Source organism: Ambystoma mexicanum, chromosome 6p (genome assembly GCF_040938575.1).
Source record: "Ambystoma mexicanum isolate Mex_15411 chromosome 6p, UKY_AmexF1_1, whole genome shotgun sequence".
Classification (NCBI taxonomy): Eukaryota; Metazoa; Chordata; class Amphibia; order Caudata; family Ambystomatidae; genus Ambystoma; species Ambystoma mexicanum.
The window spans coordinates 1,490,737,098-1,490,765,026 of record NC_090935.1 but is presented as its reverse complement, the minus strand read 5'-3'; the positions used below and the strand labels follow the sequence as shown (position 1 = coordinate 1,490,765,026).

Here is a 27,929-nt window from a genome sequence, read left to right as displayed (position 1 = left end):
ATGGTCTGGAGGATAGAACCTGGGAACCGCTGGGTAATATCCATGCTCCTGCCCTCCTACATCACTTTCATGCCCACAGGGTGTTGGCGCCGCCTTTGGGGGTGGATGCTGTTACACTACGGCACCCACTCAGGGGGTCTTCGTGTCCATGTCATCACACAATATGGATAGACCTAATATCAGGTCTTTCATGCGAAACTTAGCACTTCACCGCAGCATAAGGAATGTTGCAGCTCCGTTCTTGTACCGCTGGGGGCTACCCTGGAGAAAGATACATGGTTCCCCTTTACAGACTACATCTCCCATGATTCTTAGCACTTAGTTGTAGTCCTGAGTATGCTGACATGAGAGCCTCATTTTCGCCTGGTCACACCTCCTCCCTAATTTAGTCAATGGCAGCTTACAGAACGCTGCTTCTGTTTGCAGTTTGCTAACTGGCGCTTTCCTGATCTACCTGTCAACACTTTTTGTAATTCTTGTCTTCTTGTGTACCGAACCCTGTAAAATGCCTACGGACTGCCTCTGGTTTCCGATCCTTAACCTCATTTGCTTCTTGTGTACCAAACCCTGCAAAATGCCTACAGACCGCCTCTGGTTTTCGATCCTTAACCTCATTTGCTTCTTTTGTACCGAACCCTGCAAAACACCTACAGACTGCCTCTTGATTCTCATCAGCAGCCGCTCGAGTCCTTAGAACCGATACAGTGATTCAAAGCGGCAAGTCAGACTGTCATATACCACGTTCCCTATTGTAAGTTGGAACAGTTCCCTTCTGCTGCGACTCTGTTGATGTGTTACCTAAATTTCTGCCATCCATCTCACTTCCTGTGTCCTAACTTTGGATATTAATCTGTTACCTGAACTGCCTACATTCCAGTGCACACTGGGACGCTCTGCTGAAAACGGCACCATCCCGTCGCTAGAGCGCTCCTCGTGTCGCCCGGGCATAAGTTACCTTACTAACTTTCCCAATTTTTTATTTTATACTTTTGTTGTTTTCCTCTGGATATTCGATCATCCATATTCTCCAGCAGTGGTAAGAAAATCATAGCATCTCTCATATCCTCATTATCCTTAGGGGGTATAGTGTTTGATGATCTTCTCTATTCCGAGGGGGTGGCTGTTATCCAGTTCGTATTACATCAGCATAGGGGGGAAGGCATAAGGGTAACAATTGTCAGTTATTGAAGAAGGGAAGTAGCTCTCATTATACTTTTTTAATTTCTTTTATTTAACCACTTTATTTATAATTTCCACAAAATATATTACAACCATGCATTGATTCCGAAGAATGAATTATTACAGTAAAAATACAAAAACAAAACAAAACACATGCAACAACAAAGCAAAGTAAAGATCCAACATATCAATTTGAAATCACATATAAATACCAAGCTTAGATTCACTAAAGTATCATCGAACAATACAGATCAACAAGAGAACAAGACAAATCAGGACAAAGGACAATACATAAAACACACTCCACCATCCCAACCCCCCTTACTTAAAAGAAAAAATAAAGCCATTCATTTCATACTATGACATAAAATCATCCACTCACATAAAAATCATTAAAGGGTCCCCAAATGTCTTCATATACTGGAATTTTTTGCTGCCTAGAAAATAAGCATTTCTCATACCTTGAAAGAATCTTCATATCACACAACCAACCCTCCACAAGAGGTTTCTTCCTCGTTTTCCAGACCCTTAACACCTGTTTGACAGCTACAAGTAAGCATTTGTTAATCCAATTTCTAGTCACATAAGCAATTCTGCGCCCAAATCTTGGAGATAACAGAGGTACAGACAACGGGTTCCATGGAAAAGTAATAGTGCAAATTTCATCAACCCTGTCCAACACCTCTTTCCAATATTCCTTCACCTCATCACAGCACCACAACATGTGCAACAGAGAAGCCTTCTCCTTCTGGCACCCCCAGCAAACATCATCTCCCTTCAATCCCATATCATACATACGAAGCAGAGTCCAATAAATCTTACCCAACACCCTCTGATGAGTAGAACGCAAATTTAAGTCAATTTTCCCCTTAACCGGAACCTTCCAGATTTGTTCCCACTCTTCCTCCAAAATATCATTGCCCAACTCTTCAGACCATTTCAGTCTCAGCCTCTCCCATGAGGCCAACCAAGCACTCTGTAAAAGGTATAAAAGTCATGATATCTGACACCTTCTGTTGCATCACAGCAAACAATTCAGATACCTCTGGTTTCTGTGCAAATCTTAACCCTAACATCTGTCGCCGCTCAGCAAGCAAATCTTTCAACAACCTAGACCTTCCCTGTTCCCTCCTGCTCAGTCCATATTTATTACTCAAAACGTCAAAGGAAACCATCTCATCATTATCATTCCAGACATCCCCAATCATCAAAACACCTCTATTACTCCAACTTCTCCAATATAACATTTTATTATTAACCTGCAACCCAGGATTATACCATAAAGAAGCTTCTTTGTACATATGCAACCCTTGACCATTATCTGTTATCAACAAGACCAATGCATCCTTTGTAACAGCAATAGATTTCCGATTCAATACCTGTCGAGGCAATTTTCCCAGAGAATATAAACACTTTACATTGTATGGATTCAACATTTCTCTCTCAATTCGCGCCCACCAAGGTGCTAAGTCCAAATCCTCATTTAAGAAAACAAACAATTTTTTAAGTAAAAATCCTTTACAATAGTTCCCCAGGATAGGATAACCAAACCCACCATCACGAACCTTTCAAGTCATAATATAACGTGGGATCCTAGCTCTTTTCCCAGTACCCCATAAAAATTACTTTCTTTTCAGCTGGGTCTGTGGCGGTGCAGTTCTCCCCGCTCTTTTATGCGATCGGTCTCTCTGTTTGTTACAAAGTACTACAAAGGGTCATATCGCAGAAAAGGTCTTTTTCCCTCACAGAGAAGAGGCTTGGTTGGAGGCTCTAACCAGGCTCTTCAAGCAACTATCTGAATAATCCAGGCATCCTGTCTTTGGGTACTCTCCGTCCGGTGACTAACAACAAGAGAGTACTTAAGGGGTTGTGGAAAGTAGCCAGTGGCAAAGGTATGGTTGCAGTGGTCAGCCAAGGCTGGGATGAGAGAGGCAATGTTGTCCATGATGGCTCTGGAGGAGCAGGGGCACACCTGTTTAGAGGAGACTTTCATAGAGCGGACCACTCCAGAGATCTCATCTGATGCAATTGGAGAGAAGCAAGAGAGTATGGGGGGTAGAGGGAGGCCAACTGAGGCAAGAGAAGGGGAAGCCTCAGGAGGGGGGAGCAGATTTTAGAGAGGACAGGATGTCCTGAGTTTTGCAGGAGAAGTGGGCGGCAAGTGCAGTGCAGAGGGCCTGGGAGGGAGGAGGAGACATTTGCAGGAATGGCAAGTTCCTTGCAGATTTTAAGAAGTTCAGCCATGTTATTGGTGGCTTGATGCTTGGACATTAGCCCTTTTCTTGGAGCAAATGGCGAGACAATATTGCCTTTGGAGTAGGTGGCAGGCCAGTTTATCAGAGGATGAGCTAGATGCCTGCTATTTCCGCTCTGCAGCTTTGCAATTGCGTTTCAAACCTGCCAAGTTGGAGTCATACTAAGAGTTGCATTTGGAGGCACGCTGCATGTGGATCCTCATGACGGGAGAAAGGTTGTCCAGGGTGTTAGAGATAGAGATGGAGGTTAGCTAGAACAGAGTCAGAAGGAGAGTCAAATGATGGAGGCAGAGGATGAATGTAGGAAGAGGCAAATGCAGTGACTCACACACATTTCACTGGTCAAAGAAGACTGGCAATGCGGGTGGAGGCATCATCGGGGAACAGGGGAGGTCAAGGTGGGAAGAGATGAGAGAGTGGTCAGACCAGGAGAGTGGTTAGTAAGACGATTGGAGAGTGGGTTGTCTGTTGAGAGAGAGCATCAAGGTGTGCCTGACAGAGACGGTTGGGCCAGAGGGAAGGATAGTGAGGGAAAGAGAGTCACAGAGATCGCAGAAAAGTACAGTAGCCACATCCGGAGAGTGAAACTGGACGTTAAAGTCACCAGAGAGTATAAGTTTGGGGGAAGAGGCAAGAAGAGAGGAGGACATGTCCACCCATTCTGAGAGGAAAGGGAGGTCGGTCCGGGGGGCCTGTAGATGGTAGGGAGAGTAAGAGAGAAGGTAGGCTAGACAAGCCTGCAGACAAGGCTTTCAAAGGATGAGTAGGTTTGAGTGGGGATGATGGAGGCAGAAACTCACCCAGAAGATCAGAACCACACCTCCCCCAGGTCCAGATGGCCTGGAATTGGACAGGCGATTGTAGCCCTCAGGGAGGAGAGTGTCAAAAGCAGTGAAGGTGCTGGCCTTGAGAAAAGCCTCATCAGAGTGAGGATGTCAAAATCAAGGTGTTCAAGGAGGCAACAGATGTCAGAGGAGTGTTTGTTACAAAGGTTCCTCTTTACTGCACCTTTCCTACCATTTCAATGGACCCCTAAACTTTTTGCTTTTATTTTTGAATCTGACCTGTTGTTTTTACAGTATGGTGACTATACTGGCTTTTGCTAATCTGTTATGGGGAAACTGACATGTCCTTCAAGCTGTCAGTAGTGGGAAACCTTGTTTCCCTTAGTCTAGTTACTTTTGTACTACTTTTTGTAACTTGTTGTCACTTGTAGTAACTTTTTTATCATTGTACAAAGCATCTTACAATGCAGTACAATCGGGTACCCTTTTTGCTTTACCCTAGACTTACACTTAGTGGATTTGTGGTTACTCTAGGTATGATAAATGGACAAGCTGGTTACAGCAGTGACATTTTAAAATGTTTTGGTACTTTACGTTTGAGTCTTACTGCATTTACCGTGTTTGGCTACTAACTGTGGCTGCTGGTCAAAAGTGGCCATGAGATTATTTGCTTGTTCTTTGACCATCTTGTCTTTTAACCTTCTTCCTGGCCTGTGAGGCCAAGAAAATCCTTATATGGACTAACAGTGCCTTGGAAAACAGAAGATTTTGGTGGGATACTGCAGGGTGTTGTATCAGGTAAATGTGTACAAATGTAAATACATTGTTCTCCAATTACAAACTTGTGCAAATATGTTATTCTGCCATTTTAATCTTGAATGTTTTTAGCCCATGGATTGTATAGTTTAACACATTCCATTCTGGAATGGAACATCGGGGTACTGTTGTTGAAGAGAGAGATGTTATGAATTGTAGGAAGAAGACAGACTGATGAAATTGCAGGTTGGGGCTGCTTACTATGTAACTTGATGAGAATCTGATGGAAGTCATACATGCTTACAATGACTTCATGTGCCTCAAGTGTGCATCTCATTACTGGCAACGAGGAACTACTGCAGCAGCCCCAGCCTGAGCCTACCTGTGGCCAACTGCAGAGGAACTGCAGAGGAAACAAAGCAAATGGGAGAAGTGCAGGCAGAGGAAAAGAAGCGAAATACCCACAGCAACGTGGAAGCCCCGTTGATGTCCCAGCAGCAAAGCGGAGACGGCGCACCATTTCTGGAGATGCCCCTCATCTAACCAAGGTACTGGGCGCCAAGGGGCTGAGGCTGCTCTGACAGCCGTAACTCGTGAAGTGTGCGGGTGTCCACACAATCTAAAGTAGCTTGGCACAGGGGAACAAGGAGCACCAACAGCTGAGGGAGAGAGTGCTCACCGCTACGTGAAAATATGCGACAGCCATTTTGAGGTCATGTGGTCTCGTGACATAGCAACCAAAAAGGTGCAGGGTGGCCGTTATAAGGTCAGGTGACCTTATTAAAGTGATTTTTCAGACAAAGAAAGTGCCAAAAAAGGGCTGTGTAGCCATTTTAAGGCCAGGTGACCTTGGAGTGAAGGACAGATTTCAGAAAACACAAAAATTAACATCCCAGGACCAATATTGTTTCCACCACATCAAGGGGTACCAAACAAGAAATGGGATGATTGGAAGGAAGGATTCATCTGATACATACATGGGGTGTATGGTAGTCATTTTGCTAGTGATAGAAAAGACTTCTTGCTATATAATTGCTTAGGACAAGAAGGACAGTCCTGGTAGTTTGTTCAAGAAACTACCAGAATTGCCAGCAAATGAATCTGAAGGTTTAACAAGTTTTGAACAGAGTCTAGCCAGACTGGACAAACACTTTGTTGTCAAAGAGAATATGTTCTTGGCAAGATAACATTTTGCTATGCGAGAACAAAAAAAGAGGCAAATCCATTGAGGATTTGTAACAGTGTTTTGCGGTTTGGCTCTAACATGCAAATATTATCACTGTAGGGATGAACATATCAGGGATCAACTAATGATAGGGTGCAGTGACCAAAAGGTCAGAGAAGCTTTGTGGCAGGAAGGAGGATGCACCACAGACATAATGCTGGAAAGAACAATTGAAATAGCGAAAATGGTACAACACACAGAAAGATCCATAAAAGCTTTGGATGCTCAGGCTGGTAAAATTGATGTAGCGGCGGCCAACATGGTAGAGAAGATGGCATCAAGAAAACAGTTGGTGAACAAGGAGGAGGGGAGAGCAGCACAGAGAAAGAAGATGGAAGTAAAACAAAAGTATGATACGAGATTTCCCTTCAAAATGTGCGACCGGTGCAGCAATCCAGAACGCATAGCAAGTGACAAACAATGCTTTGCACATCATATAGTATGCAGGGAATGTGGCAGGAAGGGTCACATTGCTCACCGTTGCAAGCATTGGAGCAAACTAAGAGAAATCAAGACAATTGGGGAATGTACACGCTACTGGCAGCATGGTGGAACAAGCAATGAAGAGGAAATGTGTGGTAAATGCAATTGATGCGAGACTGAGAAGAATAACACCGCATGCATTGGTTGATATAAATGATGTTCCGGTGAATTTACTGATTGATAGTGGAGCAGACTACATGCTTGTGAATGTGGACACTTGGAGGGAAAAGTTTAACCTGTGCCAACTACATGAACCCACTGTGAAAGCACATGCTTATGGGGGCATACCGATAGACATAGTACGGGAGTTCTGGGCACACTTCAAGTATGGTGAAAGTGAAGCTCAAGGGATGGTGAGAGTCACAGCAAAAGGAAGGACCCTGCCCAACTGAGCCCAGTAATGAGGTGGGCACACCATTTTTCAAATAAGCAAAGCAAAGTAACGCTGCCACAAGGATTTTGAATCTGGCAGGGAAAATTCAAGTAATGATGAGCGATCGATGCTCAGATTCAATGAAAAGCGCGGACCCCAACACATAAAGCCTTTACCTGACAGAATGCTATGCTGCTCCTGCAGCCTCATGGGCCACGTGGGGATAGTTCAGGCAACAGCTGGATCCATAGTGCTGGCGATGTTGGTGGCAATGCTGCTGGCGATAATCGGCCCCTCTGTTTTTGCCATTCCTAAGTATCCCAAAGTCAAATGGGCATTAGCTAACTCCAGGAGAAAGACAATCTGAATTATATTATTGTGAGGCTGGACCTAACGGTTCCGGGGGTTCTGGCCGGGTAGTGCAAAAAAACCCCAGAGAACAAATAGAACCAGCAGACCGTGATACAATGGGAGAGCAGGTGTCCACCAGGTGCAGTGGCAACATGGGAACACTGAGAGGAATAGGGCTGACAATACGGCTGTAGGTTCTTCTATGAAACACCATGCACACGTGCTGGATATACGAGCTGAGAACAGACTAGCTGTACATTCCGCTGCCTTTCTGCCGGGGTATGCAGAGCATGGCAAAACAGCGTGCATGGATCAGAGGACTACTGATCCCATAATTCCCCAGTGTAAATCATGGCAAACCGCCCGACGCCTGAAAACTCATAAAGCACGGGCATTCAGAATGACCAATGGACAGCATCTACCTTATTATCGTAACAGGAAAACCTCCAGAACTGGGGGGGACACAGTGGTGACAGGAAGAACAGAATGAGCAATCGGCTGCGCGGGTGTCAGAAAGAACACCACGGGACGAAGAAGGAAAGGGGGAGGGATTTCCTCAGAGAGGCCGGGAAGGATGGAGAACACTTGGGAATGGGAGGGGAGGAGTGCAGAGGTTAAAACCTGCATTCATTTAACCATTGGGGGTCTCTCTGTTTCCGTGTATGCACAGACCGAGAACTGCGAAGAGCGGACTGAGGATGCTGCCAGATTCCACTGGATGTATTAGTACTGTGAACACCCGGTGCCGGAGAAGTCCTTATACGAGTCCAAAAGGCTCCACAGAACGCCGAGCGGCCACCAAGAAGCTGGGATTTTCCATTGATGAACATTTTTCTTTCTGATGCCCGAATGGCGCGTAACTTTGTTTCCCTGAATAAAAGGGTCACTTTGTTTAAACCTGCTTTCTGTCTCCCGCCTGCTATTTAACAGTAGTGGCAGCAGTGGGCTCAGATAACGCCAGTACTGACTCGACATGGAGGCTGTCATCAGAAATATTCAGCGGAGGGGCATCAACAATTACAGCAACTAATAGAGGTGCAAGGGCAGCAGGCACAAGCGGATCCTCAAGCGCTGCAGCAAGATATTCAGGTACAGAGCGCTGCCCAGGATCAAGGACGAGAAGCGCTAAAGATATTGGGTGAGGACGTGGCTGCAACCAGGACAAAACCAGCTATACATTCCACAGAACTGCAGAAATACCAGGCAGGGGAATGCCCTTAGTTTCTTTTTTATCATCTTTGAGCGCATTGCTAGAGTGCACAATGCCCTCAGCAACGATGGACATTCTTCTTAGCCCCATTACTAACTGGAGTGATGCAAGGGGTATATCAAGCCGCAAATCAGATACCACCTATGCTTCACTAAAAAAAGATTATCCTATAAAGGCTGGGCATTGATAAAGAATCATATAGGATAAAATACTGGGAGACCCGCCTCAAACCGGGGGAAAGCCCATTCAGGACCTCGCTGAGAAGTGGTTAAAGCTCAGTACCGCCACTTTAAGGCAAATCAAAAACAAGATTATGCTGGAACAGTTTGTGGAGGCATTTCCTAATCCCATTCAGAGAGGCAATAGACATAACCGCTGCCTACCAAAAAGCCAGTGCATCCAGATCCTTCATGGTACCACAGGTAAAGCAAGGTATTGAGCCAACCGCCTTGCACAACGGGCCCTACCGGGCATCCCCTCGGAGCCCAGACTACGGCCAGAAAACAGGGCTGCAATTGGAAGAGACTTCCAAAAACCACCACCTCCACAATGTTTTGAATGTGGAGAATGGTGCCACATAGCAAGGTTCTGCTCCCGGAAACCGAAACCGGAATCCATGGAGATTGAGACCATTCAGTCTCAGGAGTTTTGAAGGCGACACTTACCCTACGTGATAGAGGTCACTGTGGATGGACACCCAGCCCAGGCTATGATGGACAGCGGCAGACGTCCGACAGCGATCCAGCCACATGTGAGCAATCAAGAAAATAATAAGGTGAGGAGGATAGATGTGAAATGTGTGCATGGGGATATTAAAGAGTATCCATCCCGGGACATTACATTAGGTATAAAGGGGGACAGGGTTCCCATAAGAGCAGCAGTGATTCCCTCACTTCCAGCCCCGGGACTGATTGGTACGGACCTCCTGGGGTTTGAAAAATGGTTAAAAGAAGCACCCTATTCCCGAACAGAACTGGAAAGTAGCCCAACTAGGGTTCACATGTCCCGGGCGCAGAAAAGAAAAACCAAGTCATGCTGGAAGGAGGAACACCAAGACATAGCCCTAGTAGACTGGAGAGTGGAAGACCACATACCATCCTTCTGCACAGAAACATAGTTGGATGATTCCCTTAAAAGGGCCAGGGAACAAGCACAGGATTCGACCAATAGTACAGCCTCCACTCCTTATTTCAAAGAAAAACAAGACCTTCTCTACCAGGTGACCAGAAGTGTAGACAACACAGAAAAAGAACAGCTATTGGTACCCCAATCATATCGAAAGAATTTGGTGCAATTAGCTCATGATCAGAACACAGGGGGTCATTTGGCTGAAAATATGACCTTAAAGAGGCTTCTGCTGAATTTCTACTGGCCAGGGATATATGCAGAGGTGGCTAAATATTGTAAAGAATGCTCCACCTGCCAACAGACTAGTGCACATATTCCTCCCAGGGCACCGTTGTAGAGAATGCCCATCATTAGGGAACCGTTCCAAAGAATGGGGATGGACATTGTTGGGCCACGAGAACCTAGCAGCAGAGGGTATAAGTTCCTATTGGTGGTAGTTGACTATGCTACAAGGTATCCAGAAGCCTTCTCGTTGAGAGGAACCTCGGCCAATCAGGTCTTCAACATATTACTCCCATACTTTGCCAGAGTGGGGATACCTCAAGAAATCGTGACAGACCAAGGAAGCAATTTCATGTCAATAGTAATGAAGGAAGTGTGTAAAACGTTAGGGATCACTCATCTAAAAACATCTGTGTACCACCCGCAAACTGATGGGCTTGTGGAATGGTACAACCAGAAAATAAAACAAATGTTACGACGGCCTACAAATCCCACAGGGTTGGGACGGGACAGAACCCTACCTTGGGTGTTGATGATACTACGAGATCCCCCACAAAGTATTGGTCTTACTTACAACAATTTCAAATAAGATGTTAACTTAATGGAAGGGTCCATATCAGATCACTAAATATTAGGACACGTGAACTATGAAGTTGAACAATGAGACAGACGGGTAAAAACATCAAAATGACCATGTAAACATGCTCAAGATATGGAGAGAACATTCAACCACAGCATTCTGTGCATCACTGTCATAACTGTCGATAACAGTACCCAACCTTCCTAGTGGTTTACATGATGTGATGTTGGGGAGCAGCTAAGCAAAAATCAAATAACTGAGTTGTTCAATCATCTGGAACCATTATCAGAGGTCATCTGGAACCAGTATCAGTGGTCTTTTCAGGTCTGCCCGGCCGAACCAACCTGGTGTCACACTCCATAAAGACTGAACCAGGCAAAATAGTTTGCCTTAGACCCTATCGAATAACCGAGGTGAAACGAGAAGACCTGCATCTAGTGCCCAGACCAGATGGAACCACAAGATTTTGCATGGATTTCCGGCAACTCAATGCAATATCACACTATGAAGCCTACCCCATGCCTCGGATAGATGAGTTGATAGAAAAAATAAGGGGCTGCCTCATATCTAAGTACCGAGGACCGAACCAAGGGATACTGGCAAAAACCCTGCAACCCTGAAGATCAAGAAAAAACAGCATTTGCCACCCCTCAAGGGCTCTTCCAATTTACAGTATTGCCTTTTGGCCTGCATGGTGCCCTGGCCATGTTCCAAGCCTTGTTGGACGAGATTCTCAAACCCCATTAAAAGTATGAAGCAGCCTACCTAGACAATATAGTCATCTTCAGTACAACCTGGGAGGAGCACCTATACCATCTACAAAAGGTGGTCATAGCCCTGGAAAAAGTGAGCATGCACATCAATCCTAAAAAGACCAAATTAGCGGCTGAAACCACCAAATATCTGGGATACTCAGTTGGGGTGGGGTATAATAACACCTTTATTGGATCAAGTGCAGGCCTTACAAAAACTACAAATACTGAACACCCGGAAAGCAATATGCGCCTTTTTGGGGTTTGTAAGATATTACCGGAGGTTCCTTCCTCACTTTTCTACAATAGCCGCACCACTGACAGACGCCCTAAACACTAACAGGCCTCTAGTAATCACGGCAGAAGTCACACAGGCATTTCATTCCTTGGTCAATATGATTGCCAACTGACCAGTTCTACACTACCCAGACTTTACAAAACATTTTTATCTACAAGCCGATGCTTCGGGTTGTTGGTTGGGGGCAGTTTTGTCACAGGGTACGGAAACAGACCTCTGTCCCATCGCCTTTATTAGCTGAAAACTGCTTCCACACAAACTACCATATTCCAATTTGGAGAAAGAATGCCTAGCAATCAAATAGGCAGTGCAATCTCTGCGCTACTACCTGCTGGGTAGAAAGGTCACTATATTCATGGATCATGCCCCTTTACATTGGTTGGCAACGCAGAAAGATTAAAATCAGAGGGTATTATGGTGGTTCCTCACTCTGCAGCCATACCCTTTTGTAACTGTGCACAAACCAGGGAAATATCAGTTGGTGGCTGATTACCTCTCTCACTCCTTGGACCAGCCCGAATGGCTTGGTCCCTTGAGGGGAGTATGTTGCCTGGACCTAACTGGTCCCGGAGTTCTGGCCGGGTAGTGCAAACAAACCCCAGAGAACAAACAGAAAGTGCAGACCTTGATACAACGGGAGAGCGGGTGTCGACCAGGTGCAGTGCAACATGGGACTAAGCAAGAGGAATACAGCTGACAATACGGCTGTAAGTTCTTCTATAAAACACCATGCACCAGCGCTGCATATACAAGCTGAGAACAGACCGGCTGTACTTTGCGCTGCCGTTCTGCGAACCGCCCAAACCCTGAAAACTCATAAAGCAAGGGCATTCAAAATCACCAACGGACAACATTTACCTTATTATCGTGACAAGAAAACCTCCAGAACTGGTGGGACACAAGAGTGGCGGGAGGAACAAAATGAGCAAGCGGCCGGGCCGATCAAAATGAGCAAGCGGCCGGGCGGGTGTTAGAAAAAATGTCACAGGTCGAAGAAAGAGAGGAGGAGGGGTTTCCTCAGAGAGGCCGGGAAGGATTGAGAACACCTGTAAATGAGAGGGTAGGAGTGGAGAGAAGGTTAAAACCAGCATTAATTGAACCATTGGGGGTCTCTCTGTTTCCGTTTATGCACAGACTCAGAATTGCAGAGAGTGGAGTGAGGAGGCTGCCGCATTCCACTGGGCGTATTAGGACTGTGAACACCCAGTGCCGGAGAAGTCCTTATATACATCCAAAAGGCTACACAGAACATTGAGCGGACACCAAGAAGCTGGGATTATCCTTGATGAACATTTTTCTTTGTGATACCTGAACGGCGTGTAAATTTGTTTCCATGAATAAAAGGTCACTTTGTTTAAACCTGCTTTCTGACTCCCACCTACTATTTAACAATTATCCCTTCTTGTGTAAGTTCTCCCCTATAGAGAAGACCTTTTTCAAGAAAAAAATTGCCCATCTTTAGCCCTTCCTTCTTCTTCACGAACTACCTTTAGGAAGGCTTCCAACAGGATAGGATAATTTTGCTGAGTGAAAGCTAGGTCAGGAATGATGTCGGTCTCTTCACCAGTGGCTCTATGTGTTACGTGAGTCTTTTTATTATTATTATTATTATTATTATTGGATTTATTGCCGAGCGGTTTACAGGGATATACACCAATACAGAAGCATAACAGAGCGCTTTACAGAAGTGTACAACATTACAGATGCATTACGGAGCATATTTTAGTGGAAACAACAGACAGATATACAGAAGTGGTAGGATACACAGGGGCACAGAAGAGAGAGTGGTAGTGCTGTACTGGGTGGCAGGGAGGAGAGGGGCGCACAGCGTCTAGTGACTTAGATGGTGCAAGGGGTGACGTAACGGCCAAGGTGTTGAGGAGGTGAGACTCCTTGAAGAGGTGGGTCTTGAGTTTCTTTTCTGAATTGTAGGAGCGTGGGGGCGAGTTTGATGCCAACGGGGAGGAGGTTTCATAGTCTTGGGGTGTAGGCAGAGAAGGCTTGTTTTCTGGTCTTTTCCTTTTAGCAGCAGCGGATTTCAAGTCTGCACATATCCTGGCTTCTGGTGGTTTGCTGTCAGCCAGAGATGCTGAGTTTCTCTGCAAGGTAGATGGGTGGCTTGAGGGTTACTGCCTTATAGATGATGCAGTAAGACTTGAAGGTGATTTGTGAGCGCAGTGAGAGACAGTGAAGGTTGATGAGGGTCAGGATGATCTGGTCAGTGGTAGGGAGAATTCTCAAGAATGTGCTAATTTCCCTTACCTTTTGAGACCCCCAGCAACTTTGCTGGATTTCTAGGATTTTCATTTCTACCTTGAAAGAGTGCGAGCCTTTTTTCCCCACTCTTTCATTATTTTGATGTGTTTTTTACTTATGTGTTCTTAGGATATGGAGTTTTAAAACAACTCCATAGGCATCATCTTTTTCTGTGTGTCACACAGCAGCCTCAGCGCAGTGGCACAGAGGTGTCTTTCTGACTCTCCAAGGTTTAAATACCTTTTCTGGGACTGACTACTGTCTCCCAGAGTATGGACTTTACTAGTCTTTTTAAATTTACAGACCCAGCACACACTATCTTCCTATAGAGTGCTGGAGGGGTTGCCTAGCTTCCCCTGAGTCTAAACACTCATGTAACAATCCAATGTTACCCTTTCCCACTTTAAATGGCTGGTGGGAGTAATTTAAAACAAACTACCATGATTTTTCCCGACCGCGAACACTGGTAGCTAAAAATCGGGTCAGCCATGTTTTCCAATATGGCGCCCTAGACCTATCTGTAAAAACAGACTCTGTTCAACTTTTTTCGCCATTTCTTTTTGGAAAGGTCCTTCTTGTGTTTAACTCTGTGCGCCAAACCAGGTTTGGTCCCTTTGATCATTGGCCTTTAGCGGGCTTCAGTGCTGAATCCCTCCTCTGGCGCCTGAGTGTCTGGGGTGGACAGGATATGAGGGAGGTGCCTGAAACTCCCTGTGTTTAGTCTCAGAGGAGACCTGAATGCACTCTGGTGTGATTGGTCGGCTGGCTGTCCGGCAAGGACAGCCAACCTGCTGTGTGAGTGACATCCAGGCTTGATTGAATGGGGGAAAACTGTTTAAAAGCAGGTCTCTTGGACTTGGAAAGCAGAGTCAACCACTGGAATGAAAGAACCGAAGACGAGCTGAAGGAAGACGACTGCTGCAACTCATGGTCCACTGGTGAAGCCCTGCTGCAGGTCCGAATTGCCTGAAACTCCATCGATAGAAAAGCCCTTCAAAGTTAACTTCTTCCCTTGAGTTTGGTGGGAACAACCAACTTGTAAGCTGCCTGGAGACCGTCTCCATACTGGTCGAATTTTCTCCAGAGTGCTGTTGAAAACCGGATAGCCAGGGGGAAGGATACCAGTTTGTGGACTTTAAGGCACTCACACCATAAACCGACATTTTGCCAAGCTTGTCGCCTCTTCCCTGGGCAGTGCAGGAACCTCCCGATGTCCTCCTTCCTGTCCCCACGACTGAAGCTCAGGAACAGAGAAATCTGCAGGAACTGCCAGGAGCAACTGCCTCAGCTACAGCTTTTCTTCAGTTACAAGGTACTGTGCAAGTGCGATGCAGAACTCCGCTCGGCCGCAGTGAAAGTTTGTGAAACTTTCCTGAATTTGAAGGCTTGTCCTTCCCTAAACCAACATATAACTTTTCGCCTGACCAAATTCTTCTAAGAACCATGGCAAAGACTTAACCGTTTACTACCAGAACTATGCTATCCTATACAAGACTCTGAACCATTGACTTTGGCCCAGGCCTATAGAATTAAATTGCTGGTTGTAGTGAACTAAAACATTTTGCCCTCCCTCTACAAAGTATTTGTGCTATCTTTCTTTTAACCTTGTCTTTCTACCCCTTTTAAAAGTAACTGAAGTGCCATTTTGCTCCCACTTCAGGGGAGCTGAACTTGTTCAGAAACTGATTGGTTGTGTATTGTAGTGTTTTAGATCGTGATATTGAGCTGCTTTTGCTAGTGGAATGTTTCCCAAGTGACTGTTTAAATAAATGTATATTCTTCTACCAAGAAACCTTGAGTAAGTGTTTGCTTGAATCACTGTAATTGCTAGTCCTTTGTGTAACCTATTGTACTGCTCACTTTACTCTTGAGATAAGTCTGGCTGCTCAGCCACTGCTACCGCATTCCTGTGTAGTACATGCTTGTACCAAAGCTGAAATTGAGAGGCAGGTTTTGAGCCTATGGATGTCCTTGATGGAGTCAATTTTGAGGTATAACGCTGTGTCCTCAGCATATTGTTGGATGTGGATGTTGTGTGTGGCTAGGAGGGCTTCCAGTGGCTCCATGTATAGATTGTAGATCACTGGTCAGAGGTTGGAACCCTGCAGGACTTCACAGGTGATGGGTAGCATTGGCGATCTACAGGAGCCCATCTGAACAAACTGTTCGCGGTTGGCAAGGTAGGACTTGAACCAGTGTAGGACAAGGTTGCTAATCCCCATGCACCTATGTAAGGTATCCGTAAACGCTTGGTGGTTGATTGTGTCGAAAGCAGCTGACAGGTTGAGTAGAACCAGGAGGCAGGGGTGGCCATCCTCAAGGATGTTGAGAGCATCAACGACCACCATCATGGTTGCTGTCTCCGTGCTGCATCTGGGTCTGAATCTGGATTGGTATGTTTGGAGGAGATTGTCGGTGTCGATGTGTTTGTGTGGCTACTGCTTTCTCAATGATCTTACCTAGGAAGGGAAGATCGGTGATGGGGGCAATACTTACCTAGGTTGTCGGGTTCCGAGTGGGTTTCTTTAGTAGAGGGAGGATTTGTCCTGTTTTTAGGGTTGACAGGAAGGTGCCTTGAGTTTCGGAGCTGTTGATGATCTCTAGGTAGGGAAGGAGAGCTTCTGTGGGGATGGTCTGTAGAGAGTGATTTTTTAAAATTAATGTTGGTCGAAATTCCGGGTATACTTGCTATAGTTTTTCTGTCCAACCCGATTGTCTAATCTAGTATTGTGGCACTTTCATATTTACATTTACGGCAATCCCGTGACTATCTTCAGAGACCATAAGCCACTGATCCCCCATCATGATGGGGTCGGCACCTCTCCCGCCCATCAGTTTCAAGTGTTGGCTGCTACAACTCTAAGATAATTATGTCACACGGACTACTTTCATAGAATCCTGTAGGGCAGGGTGTGGGGATGGATGAAGCCGATGAGGGGTTCATTGCCATGGTCACCAGGACTGTCATCCCAAAGTCCATGTCTGTGGCCGACATAGCAAAAGCCACCCACAAAGATGCCGGCCTCCAGGATCTGATTGTCCAATTGCAGTCAGGCCAGTGGAAGACGTTAACATCTGCCATGCAACACAGAACACCGTAGGCACAGTCATAACTGCAGGGCCGATGGAAGTTCAAAGGTGAGATATGGTGGGCCACAAAGGGTTACTTTTCCGCAGCATGCAGCTGTCAAAACACCCGTCCAACTACAAGAACAGGTTCTGGGCCTGACTCACATTGTTCACCATGGGCCAGAAGAAAACGAAGGCATGCCTCTGCGAGAAGGTGTGTTCCCAGATCTTGAGGCCTAGGTGGATGATGCCATCGGCCACTGCATGTGTTGCCAGGTGGCAAGACCACTGGCTAAAGAACCCCCCATTACCTTTCCAGACACAGCGACAGTGCCATGCCGGGCGCTCATCTTGGATTTTGGCGCGGTACTCCAATCAAGACTTTTCTTGGTTGCCCTTGGTGAGTTTTCATCCTATCCAGGGGTGCAATTTGTGGAGTCCACAGCAGCCGGATCTGTCATTCCACTACTGTTCGTGGCCAACGGGATCTCAGTGTCAGTCAGGTTGGACAATGGACCACCATTCAAAAGCGTAGAATTTGCATGGTTGCTGCAGTTCTATAGTTCACACCAGCACATCTCGTCCTTCTCCACGATCGAATGGAGTCGTGGAGCAGTTAAGGGAGATGCTCAATAAATCGTTCTGCATTGCCGTCGATAATAAACAACACTTGAAAGAGGCCCGGATGTCGTTTCTGATGGTGTATCGGATGAGACCACACACCACGTCAGGTGTCGCACCAACGTAAGCGTTCCTGGGGTGCAAGTACAGGCCCTCATCCCAAAGCACAAGTTTAGGAGCCTTGCAGTGCCTGACCCTGCAAAGATAAGGGAAGCCCAGGAGAGGGCTAATAAAAGAGAAACTAACAGATGACATCTGTTGGGGAATACCATAGATGCTAGAGATACCATTTTGGCCCGGATGCGTTATCCAAGACCCAAGTTGTGTTTGTCCACAAAGTCCCTTGACAGTCGCAAGCAAGCAGGGCTCCATGATTACAGCAGTGTGAGACGGGGGGTCACTCACCAGGAACTGTAGCTGGTTTAGACGCCTTCGAGGCAGCGCGGCTGAGACCAGAATCCCGGGCCGGAAATACTTTCCCAGGCACCTCAAAAAGCGGTGCAACAAGAGCGGGAGAGAATTGACAGGAATGTCGAACATTTCAGTTTGCAGGAAGAGGTGCTCTACTGGTACCCAAGATGGCCAGAATGGGAACCCCCTGGTAGGTTCAAGGACTATATACTCGATGACGGAGGATGGTGTGTCAATCGGAGGACTTGTGGTAAAATGTTTGTAACTAGTTGCTATTGTTCAGTTCTTTGTTTTTGATGGTTGGACGAGATTTTGTGACATAGGGTGTCACCCGTGTCAGGTGACGCCCTACGTCATGGGTTCAATCAAAATGGACATCATGCCCTGGCATGTGTGAAATTCCTGAAGAGGATCCAGTGGTGTGCGTGTCTCTTCATACAGAGGGCTCCGGCACCGCCCATACCCTCCATAACTCGAAGGGGATAAGGAATCTGTGGGCAATTAACTTTCTATGTTTCACAAAGTCGAAAGGAATGGTAGAATTGTCATCAAAAGGGCCCCAAACAACAAGAGAGTAATCAGTATTCCACATAGTTGAGGGGTTTATGGCAGTGTGACGAGACATTTGGGGGGAGGTCTCCAACAAAAATTCCATTACAGAAGATAAGTAATTTCTCCTTTAAGTGGATAGCTACCAGGTATTGTTTAAAATAATACTGTAAATTGCATAATGTGTTCATCAATATATAGAGCCTTCAATGGCACGCAATTGTAATGGGATACCAAAATGAAATCTTACCTGAAAACCTACACTCCCTTCGGAAGCATAACATAATGTAATAGTTACACATGTTATGGTTCAATTGATCCATCATCCACCCTGCACAAGAAAATTATCTAGCCAACCATACACTGCATCCCAACGCTGCACGCCCTGCACTTGGCAGTTGCTACATGATTAACAGTGTGAGATTAAGTTAACAGTCATTTTAGTCATTTAGATGATTCATACCATTGTAATGCATTGTAACCTCATAATGCCATATCACGTGTACTCATGCTAATCCGTCTAATGTTTCAGCACCTGTAATTGATTGTTATCCTGTTGTTTTTTGTCAAATTATGGTCTAGCAGAAGCCCGAAATTCTGCAGTAGCACACCTACAGACAAGCAAAGAGCATCACACATCCTTATCAATAACAGTCTGCAAATGTCAACAAACATAATCTCACATTTGTTTATCTTATATTGCAATTCACTGATTAAAAACTAGGCCTAATTTTTCTGTTGTTTATCAGATTAGGGAAAGAATAGACTCTGCGAGAATGTCATTACTGGGCACTGAATGTCCTCTCTCACCCAAAGGTGTTGATCTGTAAGTAATCTTTTCTTCCTCAATTGTTATTTTTCAGATTTTCACATATTAAAAGGATGCTTTGGTTATATTGTGTTTGAGCAGTTTAACAATTTGATGTCTAAAGGCCAATACAAATGACAATGTTGCATCATGATATAAGAATTTGCCATCAGGCAAGAGTGCAAAGCCCTGGCTTTTTGTTTTTTTCTTTAATAGTAACATTATGCAAGTAATTCCATCTCTTAAAGGGGAATTGCCAATCAGATTCCCCTTTCATAAGATCCATGCCAAAGCATATTATGTTTTCTGTCCTGCTGCATCAGAATCTAACCATGACACCAAGCAGATTTAGAGGTAACAGATGCCATTTAACAGCTGCAGTGACAGACAAGTATCTGCCTCGCAAGGACTACATTTGAGATATGCACCCCTTTATCAAAACAACAATGATCATAAACACCCCATGATGGTGGCAGGATAATCTCTAAAAGTATAGTGCATGGTACTACTTATGCTCATGACCACCACATCCCAATTGATTTCTCAGATATGTCAGCTTCTATGAGTCAGCTCTGCTGTGGAAGGTGGTGTGTATTCTGGTCAGCTGGGTGCCCCCGCCAAATGGCAGAACAGGAACCTGAAAGGCCGGGCCCCCTCTTTGATCTCAATGTGAGTAACACTCTCTGCCCCTGACAGCCACACATCAGGCAATTGTCCTGGGCCTGGCATCAAAAAGAGTAGCCTCACACCAGAGAGCTGTATCTCCAAAGGCCTTTGTTCTTGCTGAGAAGGAAAGGGGGCAGGATTATGATCGGCAGGAGGGCTCTGGTCAATGGAAGGAGAATGAGACCATTTTGGTTCTCACTGTCTTGGTCTCTCTTTCCTGTCCCCTCCACTTCCTCTGGAGAAAAGCCCATTGGGTGTGACATCAGAAGGGCTATGTCAGAAGGTAGGTATGTAGCAATGGAAATTGCTCTGGAATGAAAACCCCTATCTTTATGAATATTTATGCTTCAAGCACAGATCAGGGTAAGCTTTTATTTTGAAATAGGGAATATTCTAGGAACTGGGAGGGGATTTGAATCTGGCTACTAAAAGGATACTTGAGAGGTCACCAGGTAATCCACGTCAAGTGGAGGGTAGGCCTCTGGAGGAGTTGAGGGACGTGATACAGACTTGGGAATTGATAGGACCATGCCAAACGTTTAACCCAAATGCCAGGCAGTATACATTTTACCCTAACTCCCATAGCACTTCATTTGTATTGACTATTTTTCAATTTCTAAAAGGTTGTTGCCAAATGTTTTTGGTACTACAGTGACGAGCAAATTCATTTCGGACCACATAGATCTCACCATGATTTTGGAATGTTTTTATAAGCGGGATTGGATAAATGGTGGAGATGTAATACATTTCTTCTATCTGATACAGCTTTTAAGGAGACTATAAGAGAGAAACTTGCACACTATATAAATGAGACTAAGGAATCCGTTGGTGATGATTTCATTTTTTGAGACGCCTTGAAGGCCACTGTTAGAGGTAACATTATTAGTTACTCCTTACATCTCAAAAGACTTGGAGCTCATGAAGAAGAACAATGAATACGTTAACTGAGGGAGGCCAAGGGGAAGTATTATGATGAGCCTTCAGACAGACATAGGGAAGCAGCTTTTAATGCCAGGCAGGATCTGGGTCAATGGATAAATGAAAAAGCAGGATGAGCCTTGTTTCATGTTAGGAAGTCTTATTGGGAGTTTGGGAAAAAGCTGGTTCCTTGTTAGATAATAGACTTAAAAAGATTGAAGAAAATAAGTGTGTTACGTCTATAGTCACGAAGGATACTGTGGTCTTGACTAAACATTTGAGCAATGTGAAAGCTTTCAGTAACATCTATGAGCCCTTATATAAGTCTGAAGATGTGTGCACTGAAGCTGACAAATTAGAATTTTTGGAGGGAGTTGGGTTACCTGGTATGCAAAATTCTGATGTTCAGTTGCTGGAAGCCTCACTCGCCATAGACGATTTGTCAAATGCCTTGACTAATATGACAAAGAACACAAGCCCAAGCCCTGACGGGTTCCTGGTAAAATTCTATAGCACATTTAGTGGCTTATTAAGTCCTATTTTGTTATACATTTACCAAGAGATTATAAAGTGAGTATTCACAGAATCTATGTAATTAGCCCTGATTACATTGAATCCCAAGCATAGTAAAAATCACACGAATAGACCAAATTACTGTGCACGTTCTTTGCTCAATGTGAATGTCAAACTGTTAGCGAAAATGCTTCCCACTAGATTAAGTTTAATAATGCCTCAAATAATAAACTGAAAACAATCTGGTTTTATTAGGGATCGATGTAGCCATGATAATATGAGGGAGGTAATGCATGTCATACATCTAAATAAGCATTCATAAAAGCCATTGATGGCTGTGAGTTTGTATGCTGAGAAGGCGTTTGACTGTGTTAATTGGACATTTCCAAATTTTATTTTGGGAAAACTCTGCTTTGGTCCTACTTTTTTGTAGTTCTTTCATGCTTTAAATTGTGGGGCTAAAGCACAGGTTCTTGTAAATAGGTCTAGATCCACCGTGTTTGAGATTTAATGATGAACCGGTCAGGGATGCCTATTAACTCTGCTACTTTTTAACATCTTTATTGTACCTTTGGTGATGGCAATGAGGATAAGTGAAAACATTCAGGGCATTATGTGTGGCAAGTATATGTCTAAAGTCTTACTATAGGCAGATGTTTTGCTACTGTTCCTTTCCAACCCAGAAGACTATTATAACATCATCATTTTCTTCGGTTTGGGAAAATATCAAACTTCAAACTGCATAGAACTAAGATGGACATTTTTCCAATTACTCAAACATGCTCTAAAAGTTGTGTTTCCAGTCATGAGTTTCATTGGGCCAAGGATGGATTTACACATTTGGGGATCCATGTATCGCAAGATATTACACACTTGCTGGAACATAATGTTCATATGAGACTCAGAGAGATGAATTCAGAATGTAAGAGAAGGTTCAAAATTAATCTCTGAATATGGGGAAAGATAAGTACTATCAAGATGACTCTTCTGCTTAAAATATTTTATCTATTTACCATGCTACCGCCACCAATCTCACAGACCCTACTTAATGACCTACAGAAAGTGTACAATTACTTTTTACCAGCTGTTCCTGGCGTGACATATGGCATTCATGCATATCTTAAAGGTCAATATCGGTTGCTAATACATAGGGTCACTTCTGTCCAGCTTCTTAAATATTGGAAGGACCACTGATCACTTCCAGGAAAGGGGAGTAGGTCTGTGTGATTTATTAATGGTCACTGAAAAGGCTAAATGTTGAAAAGGCTAAACGTATAATAAACTGTCTTCTTTTGAAATTGAAAGGCATATTTGTATCAGATGGAATGAGAGTTATGCACGGTATAAGAACAGCATCTAAGTTCAATTCATCGATTAGACAGGCCTCTATGATGTGTCTTTATAGACGCGTAATTGTCAACCTTGTTTCAGTGCAGAGACCCCATGATTGCATAAGATTGCATAGTAGCATAAATACAGCACCTACTTTCAGTTTTAGCTAATGAGGAGGCATTCATCCTACAGCATTTCACTCTTAAGAGATTATAAGGTAATTAACTGTTCATTGACACTGGAACCAATGTGCCCCATGTGAAGAGAAGTGGGGGTGGAAAGAAGTAACTTGAAATTATTGCTAATGTTTGCAATAGTGGAAGAAGGAGGTGGCCGTGTAAAACCTGTTTGTTAAAATGATAACTGTTGTTAAAGTGGAAGGGCACACAGAGGTACACTTTGCCATTTGAACAGCAGAGAGGAAACCTAATGCTGATAAATTGTTTGTTAAAAGGGCAGCTGTTGTTGAAGTGGAAGGGCACACAGAGGTGCATGTCATTTGGACAGCAGTGGGCAACCTAACACTAATAAAATGAATCAGCTGAGTGTGGAAACATACCTAATTGTTTTATATATATAGATGGGGGAATGTATCTCTTTCTAAAATTCCAATGTCCATCCTTCTACGGTTAATGGATGAGTGGGGATTTGGCTTCCCTGATGTAAGAAAATATACTGCCTTCTCATTAAGTAGCCTTCACCAATGGATTAATTTAACTTCTGTTAACGCCACTGAGTCGGTTACTATAGAGAAGGCTTCAGTTTTAATGACACCATTAGACTGCCTCTTGACAATGAACAACTCTTTTCGATTAGAGAAAATTCCTCCTACAGTTCGCCATGTAATTGTGGAGTGGAATTTTGCTAATCAAGTTACTGGAACAAGGTACTTATTATCTAAAGAATCATTCATATGGACAAATCTGGCAATTATTATATATGCTGCACAGGCGCTCTTGGCAAAATGCTGCTATTTGGAAACTTAAATATATCCTTAATGAGAATTCAATGGTGGACTTCAGCTGTGTATGATTTAAGTAAAAGTTACGTATTGCGGAAGAGTTAAGATTTAATGTTTTTCAGGGTATAATCACATCCATCCTGTATCCTATGAATGTTAAAATCCATGACCCTCCTGATTTGTACTCCCTGTCGTAGAAATGTCCTCTCTTGCTGTTTGTAATCTACAGAAAAATCTCTGTGGCTCCTGAACCATCTATAGATAGATCTGGGCGGGCACTTTGGGAATCTGAGATAAATGTGTCAATCTCTGAGCCTGACTGGTTGAAAATATGCAACAACATGAAAGAATTTAAACTGGACATGGATTTGTGCTACACCCAGCAGAGGAGTATCTATTTCCTGTACTGGACACTGAGGAAGATGAAAGTAGGCTGTCTTCCAAGAAGGAGGTTTAGAAAAAACAAGGGTACTCCCTATCTTTTGTTCTCGGGGGGTCAGTACTGTCAAAAGGGAGATACATCTGACAAAACAAGAACCACAGTATTGACTACCCCACTCTAAATCCCAATTATGTAGTACAGGACAGTACATCTGGTACCGCTATTCTTATTTTTAGCGAACAAACTACTTCACAAGAAACATGATTGATAATAACATAAACAATTTGCTTTAAGTTATTGGACAAACTTCATTTAAAAACCAAAAGACACAATTCACACATTAAAAAACAACCGTACTTTTGCCTGGGGTCTCCTTACCCTTCTTCACATTCTCTCAGATGTTGCAGATCCTTTAAGGCTGAAGATTCACACTGCAGAAATCACTGACTTCTTTTGGGAAAGTTGTACTTTTCAAACCCTGAGCCTGAGGTGAAGAAGGAATCATCCAAGACAGAAAGACGATCTGTTCCTTACCCACTCCCAGGGCACATCAGGAATTACCTCTTCTTTGGACCAGGACCTACCACTCTGCACCAGAATCTCCTGAGCTGGGAGAGCAGACCCTGAACAGATCCATCCTGTCCTCGAGTCCCCCTAATCAGCCCCACAGCAACCGGAAGGCCAGACCAGCCGAAGCTCACATTCTACCACACCAAACCGGTCCCTCCATGTTCACCACACATGTAACAAGAGGGAAGTGGCCGGTGCTGGTTGTTGCGTTCCACCTCCAATTCCAACTTGCTTGCACTTTGAACCAGCTCAAAACTGCATCCTGTCCTAGGCAAAGCTCATCACCTTCTAGGCCGTGACTGCTGGGACCACAACAGAATCACTGGAGAGTCACACACAGACTCTAACCAGGGATCACAACTGCGGCTCATCTCAGCTAGCCATTGAACCGCTGCCTCATCAACTGCACATCAATGCACCCAATATGGCCACCTTGATGATCATCCCCCGCCGATTTGAAATGCTGGAGCATCACTCATCGACCCCTCTTGATTGGACTGGTTGACCTTCACACCCCTTTTAAGAACATAGCCTTCAATGGCTGCTTTGAAGTGATCTCCCACTCTACCCTAAACTATCCAGCCTCAATCCTGCAGTTCCGATACAGTTCGGCTATTGTGGCACTGCCTGCCTGCGTGGCAATATACTGGGCAACTTCTGAACCCAATTGCAGTTCTGACAGATGCTGCAATCAGATCATGCGACATCGCCGGAGCCCAAGCAGGGTCTCTGCAGTTACACTTTGCCTCGGCAAGAGCAGCAAAATTGGCTAAGTGGCTCTCTGGAGCGTAGGTCGCTACCGACCTGTGTGGAGCTGCGTTGGGCATATTAAATATAAGTAGTGGCTCCCACTGATATCCCAAGGCCGATTATAAGGAGGAGACGCCAGGACTTCCCGCTGGTGAATAAACTGGATGCTGCAGCCTACCTGTGCAGACACGCTGCAATGGGTTCTGTGTCCCTGGGTCCAATGTCACTGCTTTCCTGGGCTGAGTTGGATGCTAGGACTCTCACTACACTCTGCATTGCTGGCTATCCACAGCCCCAGCTTCTGTCAGAACAGTGCTTGCTCTGGGTGTCTTGCATAGCAATTGCAAGCAGGATTTAGGATAAACACAGTGGGGCTGATTTGGTAGATCTGCAGGGTCCCAGAACACTCGCCACTGTCTGGGCCTTGGGAGGACTTGGAGGGCCTCCCATCTCCTCCCCCGCATCACTTTTTTAAAAACATGTTTTTATTGGTTTTATCAACAAAAAACAGTAAGTACAAACTCCTACCCATGGGCTGCAAGGCCCATACCATTGTCTTCATCCCACTCAACAACCCAAATGGTGCATTCAGGGAGCTACTACCAAAGGTCCATGTATGAAGTTGAACAGCTACCAGCATTTGGTGCAAAAAAATAAAAAAATAAATCGGACCATATTAGGGGCTCATTATAGATATTTACAATGTTCAGAGATTTCCAGAAGTTAGTGGACTGTTAGTGTTAGGTCTGATAATGCAAGTTCATTCAAGGGGAGGCAGTGTCCACAGTGATCCTAGATCTAAAGGATCTCAGGGGGGCCCAATAGTCGAGAGGTCTGCTGTTGACTAGTAGCGGCATTGCATACATAGTTTCTCTCAGTTCGCACATGCAATTCAGCCAGGCCAAGAAGTTTGGATCACTTCTCTTACCCCAGGTTCTGGCGATGAGCGACCTGGCCACCATTGAGGCCATGCCGGGAAACCACCTCTCGGGCCGGGGGCCGTCCTCTAACAGGGCCAGTAGCCACAATTCGGGTGAAAACTCTCATGAGGCGGGTAATATTTCGACTATTGCTTTTTCCACCGCCTCCCAGAAATGTTGTACATAGGGGCATGTGCAAACAACATGGAAATAGTCTGCTCCCTCCATGTTGCATATATAGCATGAAGAGGATCTGTCCGGGTAAAAACGGTGTAATCTTGCCAGGGAGTAACTTATCTGGTGTAAGAATTTAAAATGTATCAGACGTAATCGAAGATTCAGGGACAGGCCTTTCGTCTGCATTTAGATCAGTTTCCACTGAGAGTGTGGGACCGTCTTACCCAAATCTGACTCCCATTGGACTCTATAGTTGTAGAAATGGTGGGTTTTCAGGAACTAATGATTTTATATATAGAGGAGACACACTTTGTAGCCCGCCCAGGTTATGAAACGTATTAAAGGAGTGGCGAGAGAGGGGGTGCACAGGGACAATCAGGCCATTTGGATTGGAACACGGCTCCTAGTCGATAGTATAACAGCATCGTAATAGCATTCCAATCACCCCTCTCCTTTATGGCATCCCAGGTGATGAATTGACCATCCACTATGAGATCCCCAAATGTGTTAACCCCAAGGCACTCAAAGTGTTGGCGGAATACCGCCTCCTGCATGACCGGGATCCCCCTCAAGGCATACACTGGGAGATCAGGGGAGTGACAGACAGCTATGTCCACTGCACAATCCAGATGTTCCCAGGCTTTGCAAGTAGTTTCCACCGGATGTATTTTGGATTGGGGCGTCGGGTGTGGTCCCCCCACACCAATCCCTTCAGGTAGTACCGGGACAACATCATCTTCTCTATTGTGTTATCAGGCAGCGCTGGGGAGGGGCTCCACCACCATATTGAGTATTGTATCTGGGCCGCGAGGAAGTAATGATACATGTCAGGATATCCCAAGCCACCCTCTGCATATGGCAAACACAGCGTGCCGTATGAGATTCTAGCATGCCTGCCGGCCCACACCAAACAAATCAACAGGGACCAAAGTCTAGACCAAAGTCTAGCAGGAGGCCAGATGGGAACGTTGTTGAAAATGTATAATAATTTGGGGAGGAGATCAGTTTTGGCCAGTGAAAACCTGGCAGCCTGAGACAGCGGTAGCAGAATTCAACCCTCAACCCTGCCTTCTAGATATGCTAAAGTTTTCAGATAGTTCTCAGTGTAAATGGGGCACCTGGACCCCCAGATACCATATTTCATGCGGACACCATCTGAAGTCCCCTGATATGTCCCCCTGGGCCACCACCTGTGTCAATGGCATTAGTTCAGACTGAGACCTGACAGGTCGCCAAAGTGCGTGATTTCTTGTACTAATGGTTGCAGATTATCGCGTGGGTTTTTTATATAAAGCAACATATCATTTGCGTATAGGGAGACAATGTAAATGTGTGAGTGTATCCTGATACCGCAATGTGCATGGTATTCCCTGAGGAAACAGGCAATCAGTCCCATGTCCAGTGCAAACAGAATGGGAGATAAGTGGCA

At 44.9% G+C, this 27,929-nt stretch overlaps 1 protein-coding gene across 1 annotated transcript in view; it reads left to right on the top strand.

The window, feature by feature from the left end:
- Window positions 1-27,929, top strand: part of LOC138511076 (trichohyalin-like) — a 3,831,204-nt gene that overhangs the window by 1,260,606 nt on the left and 2,542,669 nt on the right. The window contains exon 11 of the mRNA XM_069626576.1: window positions 19,253-19,329. Coding sequence (XP_069482677.1) covers window positions 19,253-19,329 — 77 coding nt within the window. The remainder of the gene's footprint in view (window positions 1-19,252; window positions 19,330-27,929) is intronic.